This window comes from Melospiza georgiana, chromosome 18, assembly GCF_028018845.1.
Source record: "Melospiza georgiana isolate bMelGeo1 chromosome 18, bMelGeo1.pri, whole genome shotgun sequence".
Classification (NCBI taxonomy): Eukaryota; Metazoa; Chordata; class Aves; order Passeriformes; family Passerellidae; genus Melospiza; species Melospiza georgiana.
Window position 1 is genome coordinate 4,145,067 of NC_080447.1, and position 19,665 is coordinate 4,164,731.

Here is a 19,665-nt window from a genome sequence, read left to right on the forward strand (position 1 = left end):
GCTCATCCCAAAATCTCCCTCCAGAGTCAGGGTTTGCCAGAGCCCAGCAGGAACATTCAATTTGCTGCCTATTTCCACTTTGCAAAGCTTCTGCTTTGGAAAAATCAAATTTAAATTAAAAAAAATGGGGGGCAGAACCTGCACAAACAGAGCATCACCATCCTTTTAGTGCTTGGTGAAAAACCTCACCCACAACCACAAGGTCCCCTTGAGCAGTGGAGCAGCAAAATGGGACGATGTCCCCAAGGGCAGGAGGAGAACAGCAGAGGTGCTGGGCTGGTGAGCACAGCCTGGAGCTGCTCTGGCTGCTCTGCCACGTTCCTCCTTTCATTTTCCAAGCCTGGAACCCTCCAAGGGGAGCTCACTCCAAGGCAATTTCCTCCAAGGTAAGCTGCTCCAACTGTACTGAACTATTTTCTGTCCATTTATGCCTCAGGATGGGAATTTGTCTCTGAACTGGGTAATCCTGGTATGTGTAAAAGCAAAAGGAAAGTCTGAAAACCCAACTTTAGCACAATATTGCAATGATATGTGTGATGTAGGCATAATTTGTCATACCATAATTTGTCATACCATAATGTGTATGAAATATATAGACAAAAATGTTTTTTTTTTTATTTGCTAGCATGAAATTAGCAGCTTGGTTTAAGTTAATAAATAAATAAATTAAATAAAAAGCACAGTCTATTTTTATAGCCTGGAAATCGAGCTTGACCCTCAGTGAGAATTTCCCAGATAAATCAAATTTCTATCATAAAGCATCAGAAATGGAGGGTGCAGGAGGATTTGGTAGTGTCAGGGACAGCCTTTTTTGCACCTCTCAGCCTTTGGAGAAGGATGGGGGATGCTGGATTCAGGGTTTATCATCCCCAGGTCCCTCTCACTGATGATTTTATCAGCAGTGGCCGTGCCTCTGGCTGGCGTGTGGGGACATCTGCTGCCAGCACTGAAAGCTGGCTTGGAGCTGCTGCTGGGAAGCACTGGGAATCACATTCTTGTGCAGAATGCTGCTGTGGGATTCATCTTTTTTGCCTACAAGTCGAACCCCTCGCAGCCTTTTCCAGGGAATCTCCATTTTCACGCCTAGATCTGTATAAAGGGAAAAAACCCTAAGGGTTTTTCTGGTGCCTTCCACTGTTTATTCCAACTTTATACCTGGAAAATTCTGTCTAGACTGAGTTATTGAGTGTTCAGATCCTGATTACGTGTCCAGGGATGGGTTTATCTCAGTTTTTATGGAAACTGGGATCTTCCTTCCTGCTCACAGCAGCGAGTCTGGACTGGGAAGAGCCTGGGTGGAATTGCCATCCTCGGACAAGCTGGAATAAGGATCTCTTGGAATTACCTGTGCAAGGCTGATTTTTGTCCCTGGCAAGGGCCCTCTCTCCCCCTCCTGACCTTCATCTTCGTGTTGCAGAAGGAGGAGGTGGACGAGAACGGCGAGGAGATCATGGAGGGGGCTCTGATAGCCCGGGACAAGGTCGGGGTGCAGGATTTTGTCCTTCTGGATTCCCACACCAGCGAGGCTGCTTTCCTCAACAACCTTCGCAAGCGCTACCAGGAGAACCTCATCTATGTAAGTGCCCCTGAAGTGGCCTTGTGGCTGCAGAAATGTCCCTGAGGTGGCCATGTGTCTGCAGAAATGTCCCTGAGGTGGCCTTGTGGTGGCTGAAATGTCCCTGAGGTGGCTTTGTTGGTCAGGTCCAGGAGGAAGAGCTGAGTATCCTGTGTGTATCTCACAAGGTGTTGGTAGTGCCCAGCAGAGTGATCACCTAGGAGTAATTTATCTATTTTAACTCATGAAAATAAATCTCAGCTTGCTCTGAGTTGCTTTGCAAAGCTTTAAAGGATGTGCAGTAAACAGGAAGGGAATGGAAAAGGGAACGCTGTGATTGAAGGAAGGCAGGACAAGGCTTGTCTGGGAAGGGTTGAGGATTTTGTGTTAACTTTAGTAGGAAAAGGGTCCTGGAAGCACCAAGGGATCCCAAATCCTTGCATTTGAATTGTCAGGCTCTGAGCTTGCTCTCATGGTTCAGCTTTACTCATAACCAAGGGGATTTTGGAAGAAGTTTGGGAAGAGTTCTGCTTGGTTGGTTTGGTTCTCCCATAACAAACTCTGTACCAGTTTTGACATTTATTTGTGGATAATGTCCTCAGGTACTTGGCTCCTCCTCTGGGATTTTGGGATGGAGTAGGTTTCCCTTGTCTCCTCCTTTGGGATTTTGGGATGGAGCAGGTTTCCCTTGTCTCCTCTTTTGGGATTTGTGGTGGAGCAGGTGTCCCTTGGCTTCTCCTCTGGGATTTTGGGGTGGAACAGGTGTCCCTTGGCTCCTCCTTTGGGATTTTGGGACGGAACAGGTGTCCCTTGGCTCCTCTTTTGGGATTTTGGGGTGGAGCAGCTTTCCTTTGGCTCCTCTTTTGGGATTTTGGGATGGAGCAGGTGTCCCACCAGGTTCTCTCTCCCTGCAGACCTACATTGGCTCTCTGCTCGTGTCTGTGAACCCCTACCAGGAGCTGGACCTTTACACAGTGTCTCAGATGCAGCTTTATCGGGGCGTGAACTTCTTTGAGCTGCCCCCACACCTGTGAGTGTTCCCCTGGCGCCTCTGCGGGTGTTCCTGATTTGGGATTTCCCTGTACTGCTGTCCTGCCACCACGGGAGGTGTCCACAGTCTCCAGGCCTGGTTTTTACTGTCAGGCCTTGAGTCAGGCTCAGGTTTTGAGCTCAGCTTTCACATTGGTATCCCTGCCCAGAACGAGATGATCCCTACCATCCCCTCCAACCCATTTTGGGATTCCATGACCCTGTCCAACACTAAACCAGGAGTAAAAACTCTTGGAAACTTTTGCTGTTCCTCCTCCTGAGCCATTCCTAATGGATGTCTCCCCTCCTGTGCCTGTGCCAGCTATGCCATAGCTGACAACGCCTACAGGGTGATGTGCAATGAGTTCAACAACCACTTCATCCTCATCTCTGGGGAGAGTGGGGCTGGCAAGACAGAGGCATCCAAGAAGATCCTGCAGTACTATGCAGTCACCTGTCCCACCACGGAGCAGCTCCAGACTGTCCGGGACCGGCTCCTGCTCTCCAACCCTGTCCTCGAGGTGGGAAACCAAAGGAAAGCCCAAAAATGCAGAGGGGTTGGAGTTGGTAGCATCACTTCATGAAGATTCCTTACAAATCTGCAGCACCGAGCAAGAATTGCCAATATTGGCACACCTCTGAAAGAATATTTGGGATTTAGTATCATTTAATGTTCGAAAAATTTGAATTTGGAGGTTTGGTTTGAGAATGGCTGGAAGAAATATAAGAAAATAGAACTGTACTGAGCAGCAGTTCCTTGGGGATAGATAAGAAAAATCAGTAATTGGTTTAGCTGAATTCCACTTTAAAGCTATGGAAATGCATTAGTTTGTGTTTTTTTAATCTCACTAAATTCAGTGGGACTTGGCTGAAGCAGCAAGTCTTGGTTACTCCCAGTGAGGTGAGGAGTGACTTTCCCTCTCTGCTTGCCCCCAGGCTTTTGGGAATGCAAAAACCCTGCGCAACGACAACTCCAGCAGGTTTGGGAAGTACATGGACATCCAGTTTGATTTTAAGGTGAGCACAAACCCAGTGGAGCGCTGGGGAAAGGAGCTGTGTCTGAGAAACCTCCTGGATGCTGAGCAGGCAGCCCAGGATTTATTAATTCTTACCCTGCACATTTCTGACCCTGTTTTTGCAGGCCTTGCATTTTGCAGGTGAGGTCACTGGTTATCCATCCTGAAAACTTCCAGCCTTGCTGGCAATCCTCCACGGAAAGCTGATAGAGAGTTTTAAAGCTCAGGTTACTTTTACAGGACAGCAAATCCTTGTACTGTTGCTGGACACTCTTAAACACAAGGTGGCAGATAAATGACAGAAGAATTTGGTTTTTCCTGACCTCGTTCCTCATTCCTGGGAGTAAAGAAACAGCAATCACAGGGATTATTGGTATTTTTGGTGTTGATCTGCCTGCTTTGCTGTGCCAGGGAGCTCCAGTGGGAGGGCACATCCTCAGCTACCTGATTGAGAAATCCAGAGTTGTCCACCAAAACCACGGAGAGAGGAATTTCCATATTTTCTACCAGCTGCTGGAGGGGGGAGACAAGGAACTGCTCGGCTGGCTGGGGCTGGAGCGTAACCCCCAGAAATACGCGTACCTCATCCAGGTCAGTGGGAGCTGCAGCTCATCAGGAGCTGTAAGGATGGAAAAAGCAGCTTGGGCAGAAGGTGTTCTTACCCTAAAAATATGGGGTGGCTGGAAGATCAAGCTCTGCACAGCCTCACCCAATTTATGGTGATGTTCTCTTTGATTTATTTGGGGTTTCCAGTATAAACTGAAAGATTTGATCAAAGGAGCCATGCTCAGAATTAATAACAGTGAAAAAACTCACTGAGGGAACTGGCAATGAAAGCAGTGTGCCCAGAAGTATCTGTTTGCTCATAATAGAAGTTCTTTACCAATTAATTGTATTAATTCATCTTATTGCTGCCCAGGGTCGATGTGCCAAAGTGTTTTCTATCAATGACAAGAATGACTGGAAAATAGTCCGGAAAGCTTTTTCCATCATTGACTTCACTGAAAAAGATATGGAGGTACTGCTGGTGAAAGGGGGCTGAGCAAAGGGATTTCAGAGAGGAGGGCACTGCTCTTTTCCTGAAGTGATGGGAGCAGCTGTGGAGGCGGGTGAAAGGTGGAACGGGACAACTTTGGGTGGTCAGGACTGAAGGGGCTGACAAGAAACATGGAGACAGTCTTTGGAAAAGGGCCTGGAGTGACAGGACAAAGGGGAACGGATTCCCACTGGCACACAGTAGGTTTGGATCAGATATTGGGAAGAAATTGGGTCCCTGGCACAGGTTGCCCAGAGAAGCTATGGCTGCCCCATCCCTGGAAGTGTCCAAGAATGGATGAGGCTTGGAGCAACCTGGGATAGTGGAAGGTGTCCCTGCCCTGGCAGGGGTGGAACTAAATGATCTTTAAGTTCCTTTCCACTCCAAACCACTCTGGGATTCTGTGATTCAGTGGGATTGAGGGGAGTGGGTGGTGAAGAGCACGATGTCAGGGGTGGTACTGGATCCTCTGGTTCACCTCGTTCAGCCTGGCCAAAATCCTGTTAATTAATGATAGGAAATATCAGCACCACCCCACAGGGCTGTGATAAACCATGTTCTAATGGAATATCTCCCATTATCAGCAGCTCTTTGGAATCGTTGCCAGTGTCCTGCACCTTGGGAACATCCAGTTTGAGGAGGACAGCAATGGCCACGCCATCATCCGCGACGGCTCCCAGATCAAGTGGATTTCCAAGGTGCCTCTGCCCAGACGGGCCCAGAACTCCCAGTGCTGGGAGGAAAAACCTGAACCTTGCTGGGATTTTCTTATTGGTACCAAATATTTATCCCCAAAAGCACAAGGATAACTCTAAAAACACCCAGCTTTTGTTGTAGAGCACCTTGAGTTTTCTCCCTGAAATTTGCTGATTTCCTGTGGCTGGGGAGGGGGGTGAGGGTTGTGCCTCACAGTGCTGCCTATTTAATCAGGGACCTGTGGCTGTGCTCTGAGTGCAGATATTTCTCTCCCTGCAGCTGCTGGGGGCTCACCTGTCCATCCTGCAGGAAGCTCTCACAAACAGGAAGATCGAAGCCAGATCCGAGGAGGTACCAGGCAGTTCTGTGTGGTCCCAGATTAATATGGGAGACCCCCAGCTGGGGGGTGGGTGAGGAGCCAGTTCTGAGTGTAAACCAGATCCCTCTGGCTGTCCCTCTTCTCCTCCACATCCCCTTCTTCCAGCTTGAGATGTTAAACTAAAATATATTGGAGTTTTATTGCTGAACAAGGGAGGAGCTGTTAAAAAGCTGGAACAGGGACTTGTATTTGAGCCAAACAATTTCCCCTTGCCTAGTCCACAGTGCTTCCTGGGAAACTGGGCTGCACAGAGAAAAATACTGGTAAAAACCACACTTTTAACATTTTATATTTTTATTTAAATAGTATAGAAGTAAAATGAGGTCAGAATATTTTCCCGCTTCATCTAAATTAATACTCACCAAAATGTAGTGCCCCAAACCTGCTGGGATACACCAGACTGAAGGAACACTGGTGGAAAATAAAGCTGTAGGGAAAATCAGGGAATTCCAGAGTGGTTTGGGTTGGAAAGGACCTTATATGGTTCCATTCTAACCCCCTGCAGGAATTGCTGCAGTCCAGGGTGGCTGTGCTGTGCTGTAGGAAAATGTGGCTGCTTCTCCAAGCCACAGAGGTGACCTGGCTGTGCAGAGGTTTGCTCTGATCCCCCGTGGTGTTCATCCTCTCTGGGATATCTTTATATTTCCAGGTGCTCAGCCCACTGAATGTGGATCTGGCATTCTACGCCCGGGACGCTGTAGCAAAAGCAATTTATGGAAGGACTTTCACATGGCTGGTCAACAAAATCAATGGCTCTCTTGCCAACAAGGTTGGTTTCTTGTCTGGGGTGCTGAATGCTCCTAAAATGCTGAGCAGTTTCTCCAGAGAGGCCCCACAACCCTCATCACCAAATATCTGGGATGTTGGGTAATTGCTGCTGGGACATGTCCCAGCCCTGAGCTGGAAAACCCTTTAAATACTCCCTGTTTAGAAGTTTTAGCAGTTCATTACCTGCCTTAAAGTGGCTTCTCCACTGAGATTTCTCTGAAAGTTTGAAGCTCAGGTGAGAGCAGCCACCTGCAGGGAAGGAGCAATGGCAGAGCAGGGGTGTTTTTGGCAGGACTCCACTCAGAAAACAGTTATTGGCCTGCTGGATATTTATGGCTTCGAAGTGCTGGACACAAACAGGTAAGAGCTGGGATTTGTGGTGACCTGCGGCTTCAGGACATTCCTGCATGGATTTTTGGCAGTGCCCTCAGCCCAGTACAGGGCACTAAAACCTGGGGGCAGGATTTGCTGGACCCCAGGAAAAGATTTGCCTTGGGCTGTGGTGCAACAGTGTGGGAGCAAGGGGTGGGTTTGTTTGTGTGGGAATGGGGGGTTTGGTCCGTGGAAAAATGGGGAATTTGGCCCCTGTGGAAATGAGGGCTTGGTTTCTATATGGGAATGGGTGGTTTAGATCATGGAGGAAGAAGCAAAAGTGCCCCTGGATCACATCAAACCTGCTGCTCATTTAACCTCCCTGAAGTTTTGAGCAGTTCTGCATTAATTACTGCAATGAGAAGCTGCAGCAGCTGCTGATTGAGATGACCCTGAAGGCAGAGCAGGAGGAATATGAACTGGAAGGCATTGAGGTAAATTATATTTCCCCCTCCCTTTTCCCTTTGAACTGCCATTGCACTGAATGCTTTTGATCACCAGTGTGAAAGTCATCCTGCTTTTTTAGATTGTTATTGTTCCCATGGGAAGTGTAGGATTTACAGGGGTCTCTCTTTCTGCAGCCCTTTTGAAGTGCAATTTAGCCCAGATTTAATTGACATCATTTAAGGAAGAAGTAGGACCTTCCCTAAAACTCAGATGTTCAGCAGTGACAATGTCCCAGGAGAATGAGGGATTCCAGCAGTGTAAAACATGGGAAGATGGAGAGGATTTATGCAGAGAACAAGAGGATGGTGTGGGCTGCTTCAAGCAGGAGAACTCTGGAGTGGGATCATGGATCACTGTGCTGTCCCCTTTTCTCTCAGTGGATCCTAATTCTCACCACTCATTTCAGTGGGATCTGAGGCTGTATCTTATTTAAGTACCAAAGAACTTTAAAAATTGCAAAGAAAAGGTCTCCATCTAAAACTGCTCTTCCTTTTTCCCTTTTCCAGTGGGAACCAATCCCATATTTTAACAACAAAATCATCTGTGACTTGGTTGAGCAGAAGCACAAAGGAATAATCTCCATCCTGGTAAGAACAGAGGCCTGTGCCTTGCTCTAATGGTTCTTAATCACATTTCCCCCTCTAATTATGGGATGGGTCTGTGTTATCCAGAACACAAACACAGATTCCTGTAACAAACACCCAGAGGATGAGGCAGAGGCTCCGGTTTTGGGGGGAGTTAAAGGTGGGGGATGTTCTGCTTCCCCTGCAATGGAGCTTTGGGTTTGTGGGGCAAAGCTGTCCTAGATTTTGTTGAGGAGGGAATGTGAGCTCAGAGCAGCTCTGATCCAGTGCCTGCTGTTGCAGGATGAGGAGTGCTTACGGCCTGGGGAAGCGACAGATTTGAGCTTCTTGGAAAAGCTGGAAGAGAAAGTAGGAGACCATGCCCACTTCGTGACGTATGCATTTACCCTCTGTATCCTACCCCAGACCCTTCCCATCCCAAATCCGTGCCAGGGCTGGGGAGGGAACAATCTCTGCCTTGTCCCAGAGGGAACCAAAGAGCCCATCCAGTGTCTGATTTTGGGAATCTCCACTGGTGGATCCGGGGTGCTGGGAGGTGTGAGCAGGGCTCTGTCTCTTCACTGCTCTGATGCTGAGCTTTGAGTCTGTCGTTCCACACCAAAATTAGGGGATTTTAACCCAGGATTTTAGCCCAGGAAGGTTAAATGGCTTTGGCCATAGATGGCTTTGGTCCCCAGGCACTCCAGGAAAAGCTGTTGTGACAAGGAGCCAAATGCCTGAGGCTGAGGGGGGATATGTAAATATTTACACCCATCTTGTTCTGTGTGAGCTTGGAGCATGAAGAGGAGAGAAAATTCTTGTGCTCCTCTCCCCCGGATGAGTGGCATTTTGGTTCCTACTCCATTTGGAGGGGTTTTGGATCCCGTTTTGGTGGCAGCTGAGCGCGTTGGCGCCGGGCTGTGCTGGCACTTCCCTGCAGGAGCTGCTGAAGGGCTGTGACAAGTCATCAATTGAGAGACACAGTGCTGAGCTGTCACTGTTCCCGCAGCTCTGAACCCCGCCACAGCCAAGTGGAAAATTTGTAGCCAACTTCCCTGTCACCACAATGTGCCTTAATGCTGTTCTGCCTGATTAAAAGCTTTAAATAGAAGTGCTGGAGCTGCTTCCACGGGATCTGCTCTTGGAAGGAGCTTTGATACACGAACGTGCTGTTGTGACACTCAGCTCTGCTGTTTGTGACTGCTTACAAAGCTGAAAATTCAGCTGTGAAGTTGCTCTTTTTTTTCTTGTTTAGTTCTTTTTTTTTCCCCTCAGGAATTCTTGCTTTCTGAAATATTACTGCTATTCTCGAACACTTGGATTTTTCCTTTGTATTTGGGTTCTTGCTCTAGGGCAAAAATGTCTGAAATCCTTTCCCCCCTGGGTTTGCTTTGGGGTTGAGGAAGCTGGTGGTTTTTTCCCCCACATAAGCACTAAAAATGTATTTAAATGGATGTTATGGGAAGAAATAGAAATGTTTTTGGAATGGATGATCACTGCCAAATGGCCATGAGTAGATCCCAGGTATCCTGAGGAGTTTATGGGAGCTGCCAGCAGGGAGAGATGATGGTTTGCTCAAGGTAACTGCACAGTCAGACCCCATCAATAGGATCAAACACCACATTTCCAGCTGTCCCCAAGCTGAGGGAATCTCTTTGCTGCTCTTTCTCCTGGTGTTCTGTTGGGTTTTCCCCCCGGCAGGCGCAAGCTGGCGGATCAGAAGACGCGGAAATCGATCGACTGGGTGGATTTCCGCCTCCTCCACTACGCTGGAGAGGTCACCTACTGTGCTGTGGGTGAGTGAAAGTGGCCAGGCTGGAGTTCCTGAGCTCTTAAAATGCTGTGGATGATGGTGACTTGATGGGCAGAGGAATTACAAAATCCCTGCCCTCTGCAGGCACTGACCTGCAAGTCTTAAATGTGGCTGCAGTGAGAATTTTGAGGATGTGAATGTTCCTGTTTTCTTTTTTTATTTTCTTTTAATTCAATTTTTTTTTTTCAGGATTTCTGGAGAAGAATAATGATCTGCTGTACAGAAACCTGAAGGAGGTAAGCACAAAAGGAGATGCTGCTCTTTTACATCACCTGCTCGGTGCAGAAGATTTATTTATTTTTTGTAGCAAACAAAAACATCCTTTTCTCTTTAGCACTGATCTTTAGGTAACTGTGCATGTTCTCAGGAGGAGAAGAAGGGCTGCTCAATAGGACAACTTTTATCTCCTCCTGTTTTAGGTGCTGTGCAACTCCAAGAACAGTATCATCAGGGAGTGTTTCCTCCTGTCAGAGCTGGACAACAGGAGGAGACCAGAGACTGTGAGTTCTGTCTTTAGTCTTAATTCTGAATATCAACCCTGCTCCCCAGGCCTTGGTTTAATCCCTGATCCCAAAAACTCCAGGCTGCCATCAGCTTTTGCTTCCAGGGTTGAGCTGGATGCAGGGAGTCCATTTCCCTTCCTGCAGGGAGGAGTTCCAGAGCTCAGGAAGTCCTTTTGATGCTGTCCTAGGTTGCAACCCAGTTCAAGAACAGCCTGACGAGTCTGATTGAGATCCTGATGTCCAAGGAGCCCTCGTACATCCGCTGCATCAAACCCAATGAGAACAAGGAGCCTGGTGAGGCTGGGCCTGGAGGCTCTGCTGAGTCCAAGGAGTGGGCAGAGAGATTTCTTTGGAGCAGGGTGCAGTGTGTGTATGTTGTGGAGATGTGTGGGAACCCAGGAAATTCCTCTGGCTGCCCTGGAGGGCTCGAGACCCTGTCAGGGGGCTCAGAGACCTTGGCACAGAGCCCACGACCACTGTGCCTTTGATTTAGCCCTTGGGAAAAACAACTACCAACCTTTACATGGAGGATTACAAGCCACGACAGTTTAAGTAGAACGATAGTGAATTTATCATGGTGTGAAAAAGTAGATTTTCGGGTTTTTAGAATGGGGGTTCAGGACGAAAGATTGAGGGATCTGGGTGTGTCCAGCCTTTCTCATTCTTCTTCTTCTGGGCCTCCATCTTCTGCTGTGATGGTGGTATTTTTGGATTGGTTAAGAGTAGAAGCTCACTGTCTAACGTAGGTGATAGGTATTGGAAAGTAAATATCATGGTTAAACACCAGCTTAAACACTGTTTAAGCAGGCAGCGAATTTGTCCCCTTGGGTAATTGGGGATTTGGCTCCTTCCTGATTTCCCCCAACACACGGGGATGTGGGTGAGCTCCCCCAGGCAGAACTGACCAGTGGAGCTGTGCTCTTGCTGCAGGGAAGTTTGATGATTTCCTGATCCGACACCAGGTGAAGTACCTGGGGCTGATGGAGCACCTGCGGGTGAGGCGCGCCGGCTTCGCCTACCGCCGCAAGTACGAGCTCTTCCTGCAAAGGTGAGGGAGCTGCCTCCCCTCTGGCCCGCTAATCCTGCCCTCCTGAGGGCTGCAGAGCAAGCAAAACTCCTGTCCTAGTAGTGAGAGTTGTCAGCAGAACCCCTTCTGCTTCAAAAATACCCTTTGCCTGTTGTTGTCTGCATTTTTTTTATCTGCGTTGGCATCTCCTGCCTTGAGCGAAGCAGAGGGAATTTCAGGGGTAACTTCAGAAAGGATTTCTTCAAACTTCAGGTTGTTTGCATTGATGTCCTGCTGATGTTTCAGGTACAAAAGTCTCTGCCCAGCTACCTGGCCACACTGGCATGGGCCTGCAGCAGAGGGTGTGGAGAGACTCATCAAACACATTGGTTACAAGCCTGAGGAGTACAAATTAGGAAGGTAAGTTCCTTGTTCTGGCTGCTCAGTGTTTGCTGCCCTGGATCCTCTGTCCTGTCTGTGACAGGAGCAAGATGCACAAATTTCCTCATTATTTTTACCTGTTTCCATGGTAAAAATAAATTTTTTAAAAAATAAACCTGTTTCCATGGTTTACCTGTTTCCAACCTCATTTCTTCCATTTCTGTGTTAGGGCTCCAGCTTCTCCTGCTTCCCTGGGCAGCCCAATGCAGCTCAGGCTTGGGTGGCATTACAGCTGTTTGGGGGTCTCTGAGCCTGCTCAGGAAGGATGGCTCACCATGGATAACCTGCTCCTGGTCTCTTTTTCAGAACCAAAATATTCATCCGTTTCCCAAAGACCCTGTTTGCCACAGAAGATGCCTTTGAGTACAGAAAGCACCTGCTGAGTAAGGTTCCAGTTCCCTTGGTCTGGGACCTTCCTGCCCCTGGCTTGGGTGGGACCTGGGATGGTGGAAGGTGTCCCAGCCCATGCCAGGGGGTGGAATGGGATGGGCTCCAAGGTCTCTCCCAACCCTGGTCTGCACAGCTCTCAGAATTCATGGAAAACTCAATAAAGTTGCTCCAGGCTGGGGGGAAATCTCTTGAATTGTGGATTTGTGCCTCCTTTGGAGCTCCTCAGTCCTATGAGTACCCCCCAGATGCACCAAGAGCCTTTCCCTTGGGGTTGGGGTCTCTTCTGTCTCATCCTGGGGGTTCCTTGAGAAGCAGAACTGAAGGGCATGGTGCCTACAGGGCATGGTGCCCACAGGGGCAGGTTCTGGTGCCCTCTGTCCCCTGTGCCATGGAGGGCAGGAGCTCAGCTCCTCACCTCCCTGGCCCTGCAGGTGCCACTGATGTCTCTGCTTTCTTTCCAGTTTCAAGGCTCCAGGCCAAATACAAAGGATTCCTTGGGAAAAGAGCCTACCAGAAGAAGAGGAAAGCAGGTACAGGCTCTGCCATGGGGGATTCTCTTAGGGCTGGGGGCTTTCCTCAGGGCCTGGAGCCCTGTGAGGTCCCAAATCCTTGGGGCTGTGGCAGCACTTGAGGTTGTTGGGGTCACAGGAGGTGGCAGCTGCACCCAGAGCATTCCCAGAGCTTTTCCAGAGGTTCCTTGAGTTCTGTTTGGATCCTCACACCATGAGCTGCTCTTGGCTCAGCTGTGGGAGCAGCAGCAGCAGCTTCTGTCACACACTGGGGACATTCTGGGGTACCTGGGGGTCGATCCTCAGCTGCTGGGGTGAAAACCCCTCTTATCACAGCAGGCTGATGTGAAGTTGAGGCTCAAAGCAGCTTTCTGGGCTGTGGGCAGGGACAGCAGGAGGCAGAGCAGGGACAAGGCCTGCCCTTGATGCTCAGCCCCACAGCACAGGTGGAACTTGATCCACCACGGAGAACAAAACATTCCAAACCTGCTGCTCCCATCAGCTGCTTTTAGAGCTGCAGAATAACCAGTTTTAGCTCCTGCTGGGTGAATGGCCAAAGCCCAGGAATGATTCCCTCTTGCAGCAATCAAGCTGGAGGCCTGCTGGAGAGGAGCCCTGGCACGGAGGGCAGCCAAGAAGAGGACGTGGGCAGTGCAGACCATCAGGAAGTAACTGTCCCAACCATATTGCCCAGCCACAGAACCCCACAATGGTTTGGGTTGGAAGGGACCTCAAAGCCCATCCAGTTCCCCCTCCTGCCTAGGGGACACCTCCCACTGTCCCACATTGCTCCAAGCCCTGTCCAACCTGGCCTGGGGCACTTCCAGGGATCCAGGGGCAGCCACAGCTTCTCTGGGCACCTGTGCCAGGGCCTCACCACCCTCACAGGGAAGGATTTCCTCATAATTTTTCTCATGCCCCTCCATTTTCTTCATCCTCCCTCTCCACTCCCCTAAACCCAGCTCCTGAGCTGATTCCTTCAGAACTCCAAAGCCCTGTGGTTTGGCCAACAGAACAAAATATTGTTAATATTTAGAATATTCTAAAGCTTGAGATTTCCATGGCTGACCCTCAGTGTTAACACCAGTGATCCTTAGCCTGTCCCTCCCCTCATTCCCATGGATTTCTGGGGTATTTTCTGTAGGTTCATAAACGGCTTCATCAATCGGAAGAAGCCCCTCTGTGAGGAGAACCGGGACTTTGTGAGGCTTTCACAGTACCTCTACCTGATGAAGCTCCGAGACCACCTCCCAAAAAATGTCTTGGACAAGAGCTGGCTCCGGCCTCCCTCCATCCTGGAAGAGGTGAGGGGTTCTGGAGGCTTTGGGAGAGGTGGAGGTGGCCGCTGTTTGGTGGCCATGTGTGTGCACATTCCAGGTGGGAGAAGATGATCTGCTGCTGGCTCATCCTCTGTCCAGAGCCTTTGGAAAACCCCAAGATCTGCTGTATTTGGGTGGGAATGGGTGGAATAGCACAGTGGTCTGTGCAAGAGAAATTATGAAGTTCCCTGCTGGTTTAAGCAATAAAAAGGGAAAATGCACTGACAGAAGAGTGAACTCACGAGCTCTAATAAAGACAAAATTAATCCCATGGGGTTCAAGGCTTGTGGCACAGACAGAGTTGTTTGTACAACTGCTCTACTTTATTTTTTCCTGATTTTTTTAAACGCAGACATCTGAGATGCTCCAGAAACTCTGCGTGAGGAACCTGGTGAGGAAATACTGCCGAGGGCTCACTGCTGAGAGGAAAGTGCAGGTAACAACCCCAGGAATGAAAATGTGGCAGTTCAAACAGCTGTGACCCCCGAGGATCATCTGGGACACAGGCAGCACCTTCTGATCCTGCTGCTCCAATCAGTCCTTCAGGAATAAGAGCAAACTTCTCATCATAGGACAGCAAGCTCCTGGAGCCAGGTGTTCCTCATGATGGAGAGAGCAGAGAGGTGGAGGTTAATTTATGGCATGAAATCTGCTCTCCATATAATTGGAAAAGATCCATAAATACCAAAAATCTGTAGGATTTTCCCAGAATAACCCAAAGCTGCCAGGAGAGAAGCATCACAATTCCAATATTCCATGTGCGAGCAGCAGGATGCTGTGGAGTGGCAGCGTTTGCATTGTCCCTGCTGGCGTTCCCTGTGGTGGAATTCTGAGGGTCAAGGCTGTTCCTTCTCCCACCAGCTGCAGCAGAAGGTGGTGACCAGCGCTGTTTTCTGTGGGAAGAAGGAGGGGTACCTGGAGAGCCTCAGCCAGCCCTTCCTGGAGACCCGCCTGAGTGAGTGCAGCAAACCCCTGCGGGCCTCAGCCACGTCCTCCTGGCTCTGTGAATTCCTGCCTGGCCAAACAGACTCATTTTCCAAGAGAAATTCCCTCCTGGCAGAGGCAGCATCACCTGCCAGTGGAGTTCCTCCCTGTCACATCCAGCGACGTGGCACCACTGCTGGGTTGTTCTCAAACTGGGATCCATAAACCTGAGCAGAATTCCCTGGGGGCTGGGATGGATGGATCAGGGTCTGAACCAACAGCAGACCCAAAACCAGGCAGAAACTCCCAGTGTGAATTTACTTGTCAGGCAGGAAAATTCACCAAAATGGGTCTGGGAGCAGCTGGAGGCGACCACCCTCAGTTTGGAAGGGAATATTCCAAGGGGAAAATGCCAGTTGGGATGAGGACAGCTGAAGCAGCTCTCTGGAGTTTGCTGGGAGGTGGGGTGTGTCTGTCTGGGGCTGTGGCTCTGGCACTCACACCCAGTTTCTCTTTCTGGTTTGCTCCTCAGAAGAGAGTGACCTAAACCCCAAAGTGCTGCAGCTCATTCGTGGGGAGAACATCAAGGTAAGGCAAGGACAGAACTCTTGGAGTTATATTCACTGGAATCCTGGAGCTGGTTGCTTACACAACTGATGAAGAGCAGCATTTCCTTGAAGAAATGCTCCATGAAGAGCTACCATTTCCTTGCTTTTAAATTTGGGACAGGTCTCAAAATAATTGAAATAATTGAAAACCTAATTAGGAGTTATTTAAGATTCATTTTAATGTAAGCTTAAAAAACATTCCTAGCCCTGTCCAGGAGCAGAGCTGGAGTGTCCCTGCAGTTCCCATGGTTATGGCATATAGGGACCCCATCATTCCCAGGATTTTGCCTCCTGGATTTCCCAGTGTAGGGAATCCAGATCCCTGTGAGCTGAGACCTTGCTGACCTGCTCCTTGCTGAGCTGCTTCCAGCCAGGAGAATCCAAGCCCCTGGATCAGGAGCTTGCAGGGGTGGAGATGCTGATTCCAGCTCGTTGTTCTCAGTACGTGACGCCCGTGGTGAAATACGACAGGAACGGGTTCAAGGCGCGCGAGCGGCTCCTGGTGCTCACCCAGAGCTCGGCCTACGTGGTGGAGATGGCCAAGATCAAACAGAAAATCGAGTATTCCACCCTGAAAGGTACCTCTGGGAGTCACTGTTCCAAGGCTGGGTGGAATTAGGAGCAACCTGGACTAATAGGACGGGTGGAATGGGATGATCCTAAATGTTCTTCCAGCCCAAATCATCCCATGATGGTTCTGTGGGTTGTTGTGGGGATTGCTGTCCTGCCAGGCGTCCTTTAAGAAGGATGGCATTCTGAATCTTTGCCTTGCAAAGATATTGGAATGATCGGTCCCTCTTTTCCTGGGGGTTGGACAAAGTTTTGAAGGATGATTTTATGAGTAAGAGTTCCTTGAAATGTTTAAACGCAGGAGGACATCACTTTCTGCTGACAGGGAGACAAAATAACCCAAACTTTTCCTATTCTGCTTGTGGCTATTTTTTAATCCTGGCACTGGTGGAACTACAGTTCAGGGGTAGGATGGATCCTTCCCCCTCTTCTGTTACCAAAATCCAAGGCACCAGGGAAAGGTTTGGGGCAAACAGCTCATGCAGGGGTTTAAATCACCACAGTTGGAATTGTGCTATGGACAATGGGTGACATAAAGGGACCTGCAGAAGATATTTTGAAAATTCTGATTAATTAATCAATCAAAGTAGGAGCTTTTTGTGTTTTGCTTTAAGAATGGGAATACTCACTCTTAAGGAAGGACAGAACCCTCCTTCAGGAATGTGATTTCCCCTGTAACCACATGGGGCTGGAGTTATTTCTCCTGGGGGAAGGAGATGAGGGTGGTGTGGAGCTGGGTTTGGTGTTTCCCTCTAATTTTGGGCTTCTTTTGAAGGGATCTCCACCAGTAACCTGAGTGATGGGATCGTGGTCATTCATGTTCCTGAGGACAAGAAGGTAGGAAATGGAGATGGTGGTTCAAGTGAGGGGCTGATGCCTCCAATACCATCCTATAAACTCCTGGAATGACACAATTCCTGGTGTTTATTCAGTGTGTAATCAGCCAGGCCTTTACATCCTTGCTGTCTCAACATGAAAACTTTCACTTGGAATCCCAACCTGCCAGGGAGTGGTGGAGAATGAGAAGATCCCCCCTGAGCCTCCCTTTCTCCAGGCTGAGCCCCCCCAGTTCCCTCAGCCCTTCCTGGTGTGGCTGATTCTCCATCCCCTTCTCTGGACACATTTCTGCCTTTTTTTTAGACAAAAAAAATCCTAAATAATCCCTGGGGTGGGTGTTTGAATTGGTTCACTTCTGCCTGGTAGTCATCCCAAAGGAGTTTCTCTGCACCATCAGGTGCTGGGGTGATGCCAGGTGACTTTATCCCTCTTTTTTTTTGTTTCCAGGGAGATGTGATCCTGCAGTGTGAGCACCTCTTTGAGACAGTGACCAAGCTCTGCATATTGGCCAACAAGCAAAGCGTGGTTAAAGTGGTGAAGGGAAGGTAAGGAAGGCAGGAAGGTGGGTGGGTAGCACTGGGCAGGTTCAATTTTGTGGGAATAAAATATTTTTATTCAATTTTTAGGCCTGGACTAGGTCAAGACTGTTGAATCACCCCAGCAGACAGTGCCCAAAGCTGGGCAGGTCTGGGGCAGCAGCATCTCTGCTTTTGTGACTTCCAGAGGCACAGGGAGATGAAATGGGATGCACTGAGAGAAAACGTATTAAAAATCATGCCAATGAGTCCTTGCACCTTGCTAGGGATGCTGCTCTGCTCTGACAGCTGCCCACGCCCCACCTGCCTAAACCCAACCTATTTCTAGGTGATTTTATTTTAAACCCACTTTTTTTTTTTTTAGTTTTCTGATGTGACCTGGGCGTGAGGTCGTGGCTTTAGTGGTTCCACAGGGGATCCCATTAGCCTCAGGAAAGCCAGCTGGGAAGCTGTGGGTCACATCAGGACAAATCTTTCCTCTCCCACAAGGACAGAGGAGGCCCAAAATGTGATTCCTCCTCCCAGTGGCAGCCCCGAGCTCCTGGCAGGTGGATGCAGCCCATGTCTCCAGCCTCTCTGGGAATTGGAGCTGGCAGGTGAAACCTGCACTTCTGCTCCAGCTTTTCAGCCTGGCCTTTGCATTTCAGCTCTAATTAGATTTGGTGTGCTCAGTGCTTTCCTCCAGGTCAGATCTGCTTAGCTTCCAGTGCTTAATTGCACCAAGAACACTCAAAAGCCTGAGCTGGGCAGCCTTGTTGCATTCATCAACCCCTTGGGCTCGCTGGGATAATGCAATTGTTTAGGAAATTCACCTGAGCTGGAGGCTCTGATCTGCTCCTCTAACGAGATTTGCCCAGGGAACAGAAATAAAGGGGGTTTGGAGTAAAGCCTCTTGTGGGGAGAGCTCTCCAGGGGCTGTGGTGGTGCTCACAGGGGTCCCAGGATGAGGGAAGAGATGAGAATCTCGCCTCCATGTTTCAGAAGGCTGATTTATTATTTTATTATATACATTATATTAAAATGATATATTAAAACTATACTAAAATAATAGAGAAAGGATTTCATCAGAAGGCTAGCAAAGCAATAGAAAAGGAATGGAATGATAATAAAATCTTATGACTGATCAGACGGTCTGAGACAGCTGACTGTGATTGGCCATTAATTAAAAACAACCACATGAGACCAATCACAGATTCACCTGTTGCATTTCACAGCAGCAGATAATTATTATTTACATTTCGTTTCTGAGGCCTCTCAGGAGAAAAAAAAATCCTAAGGAAAGGATTTTTCATTAAACATGTTTGTGACAAGGGCCCTCCTGTGCTTCCAGCCTCCGGTTCCGCGTGGGCTCCGGCAAGGAGGGGACCATGGTGTTCACCGTGGGGCCAGAGCCTCAGGTCTTCAAGGACAAAACTGGACAGCTGACAGTGGTAAGGACTCAGCTGGGCCCAGGGAGGCACCTGGTGCTTCCTCCTTTGGATCTGCACCTGCAGAGAGCACAGCCCCTCCTTCCTGGGCGTGCAGGAGGGACTGAGACCCCTCCCAAAGCAGGAGGTGACCACCCCGTCAGTGTCACCTGCAGGAGGTGATCCAAGACAGGGCTGGGAGCTGCAGCTCCAGGGATTGTGCAGGAATTGGCCCTGGGGAGGTGACCACCCCGTCAGTGTCACCTGCAGGAGGTGATCCATGACAGGGCTGGGAGCTGCAGCTCCAGGGATCGTGCAGGAATTGGCCCAGGGATGGGGGCAGCAAGGCTGGTTCCTGGTGTGGGCACTCAGAGAATTTAGCCTGACCCAAACTCAATGTGCACCAGCAAAATGAGGCCTCGTGGGGTGTTTCCCACCTCCCTCAACCAAGTTATGCCTGAAATGGGTTGGGAGATGGAGGGAAGGCACTTCTTGTCACCCAAGCAGGTCCTCTGAGGAGCTGACAGCTCCAAGGGAGAATTCCAAGTGGAATTCTCCATCCTGCAGACAAAGGGAGTTGCCTTTATGTACCACTGGGCAAATGGAAACTCCACCACCATCTCTCTTCCCAGGCACCTTGAGAATTCCTGATTTAATGGTTCCTTCCTCTTCTCCTCCCAGGTGTCAACCCCAAAAAGGTCTTGATGAGAACCAGTTCCTGTTCCCTTGGCTGGGGACAGAAAGGAGCCTGCAGGATGAGACCAGCCCTCACATCTCCCCTGGAATCTCTGATGCCACAGGGCTGCTGTGATTTGAGAGTTTGTTTGCATCTTTTAGGCTCTTTTTTTTTATAGCTTTAAACTATTCAACTATAGATAAATAAAATCCCTGACGTTGCTGTAACGCTCCCAGCAGGAGACGCTCGTTACGTGGTCACAGGGA

General features: G+C 49.2%; 1 protein-coding gene across 1 annotated transcript; it reads left to right on the forward strand.

The window, feature by feature from the left end:
- Nucleotides 1-221: 221 nt before the first annotated feature.
- MYO1H (myosin IH) lies at nt 222-19,428 on the forward strand. The gene is made up of 32 exons (XM_058037048.1): nt 222-386; nt 1,418-1,576; nt 2,470-2,585; nt 2,907-3,105; nt 3,521-3,601; nt 4,012-4,191; nt 4,520-4,618; nt 5,221-5,334; nt 5,612-5,683; nt 6,361-6,480; nt 6,772-6,839; nt 7,180-7,285; nt 7,805-7,885; nt 8,165-8,256; nt 9,563-9,657; nt 9,864-9,910; nt 10,094-10,174; nt 10,366-10,471; nt 11,108-11,225; nt 11,490-11,603; nt 11,931-12,007; nt 12,476-12,544; nt 13,107-13,191; nt 13,668-13,827; nt 14,195-14,278; nt 14,704-14,797; nt 15,299-15,354; nt 15,817-15,952; nt 16,720-16,781; nt 17,229-17,326; nt 18,648-18,747; nt 19,405-19,428. The coding sequence occupies exons 1-32, from the start codon at nt 237-239 to the stop codon at nt 19,426-19,428; spliced, it is 3,243 nt and encodes a 1,080-aa protein (XP_057893031.1). The 5' UTR covers nt 222-236.
- The last annotated feature ends 237 nt before the right edge of the window (nt 19,429-19,665 follow it).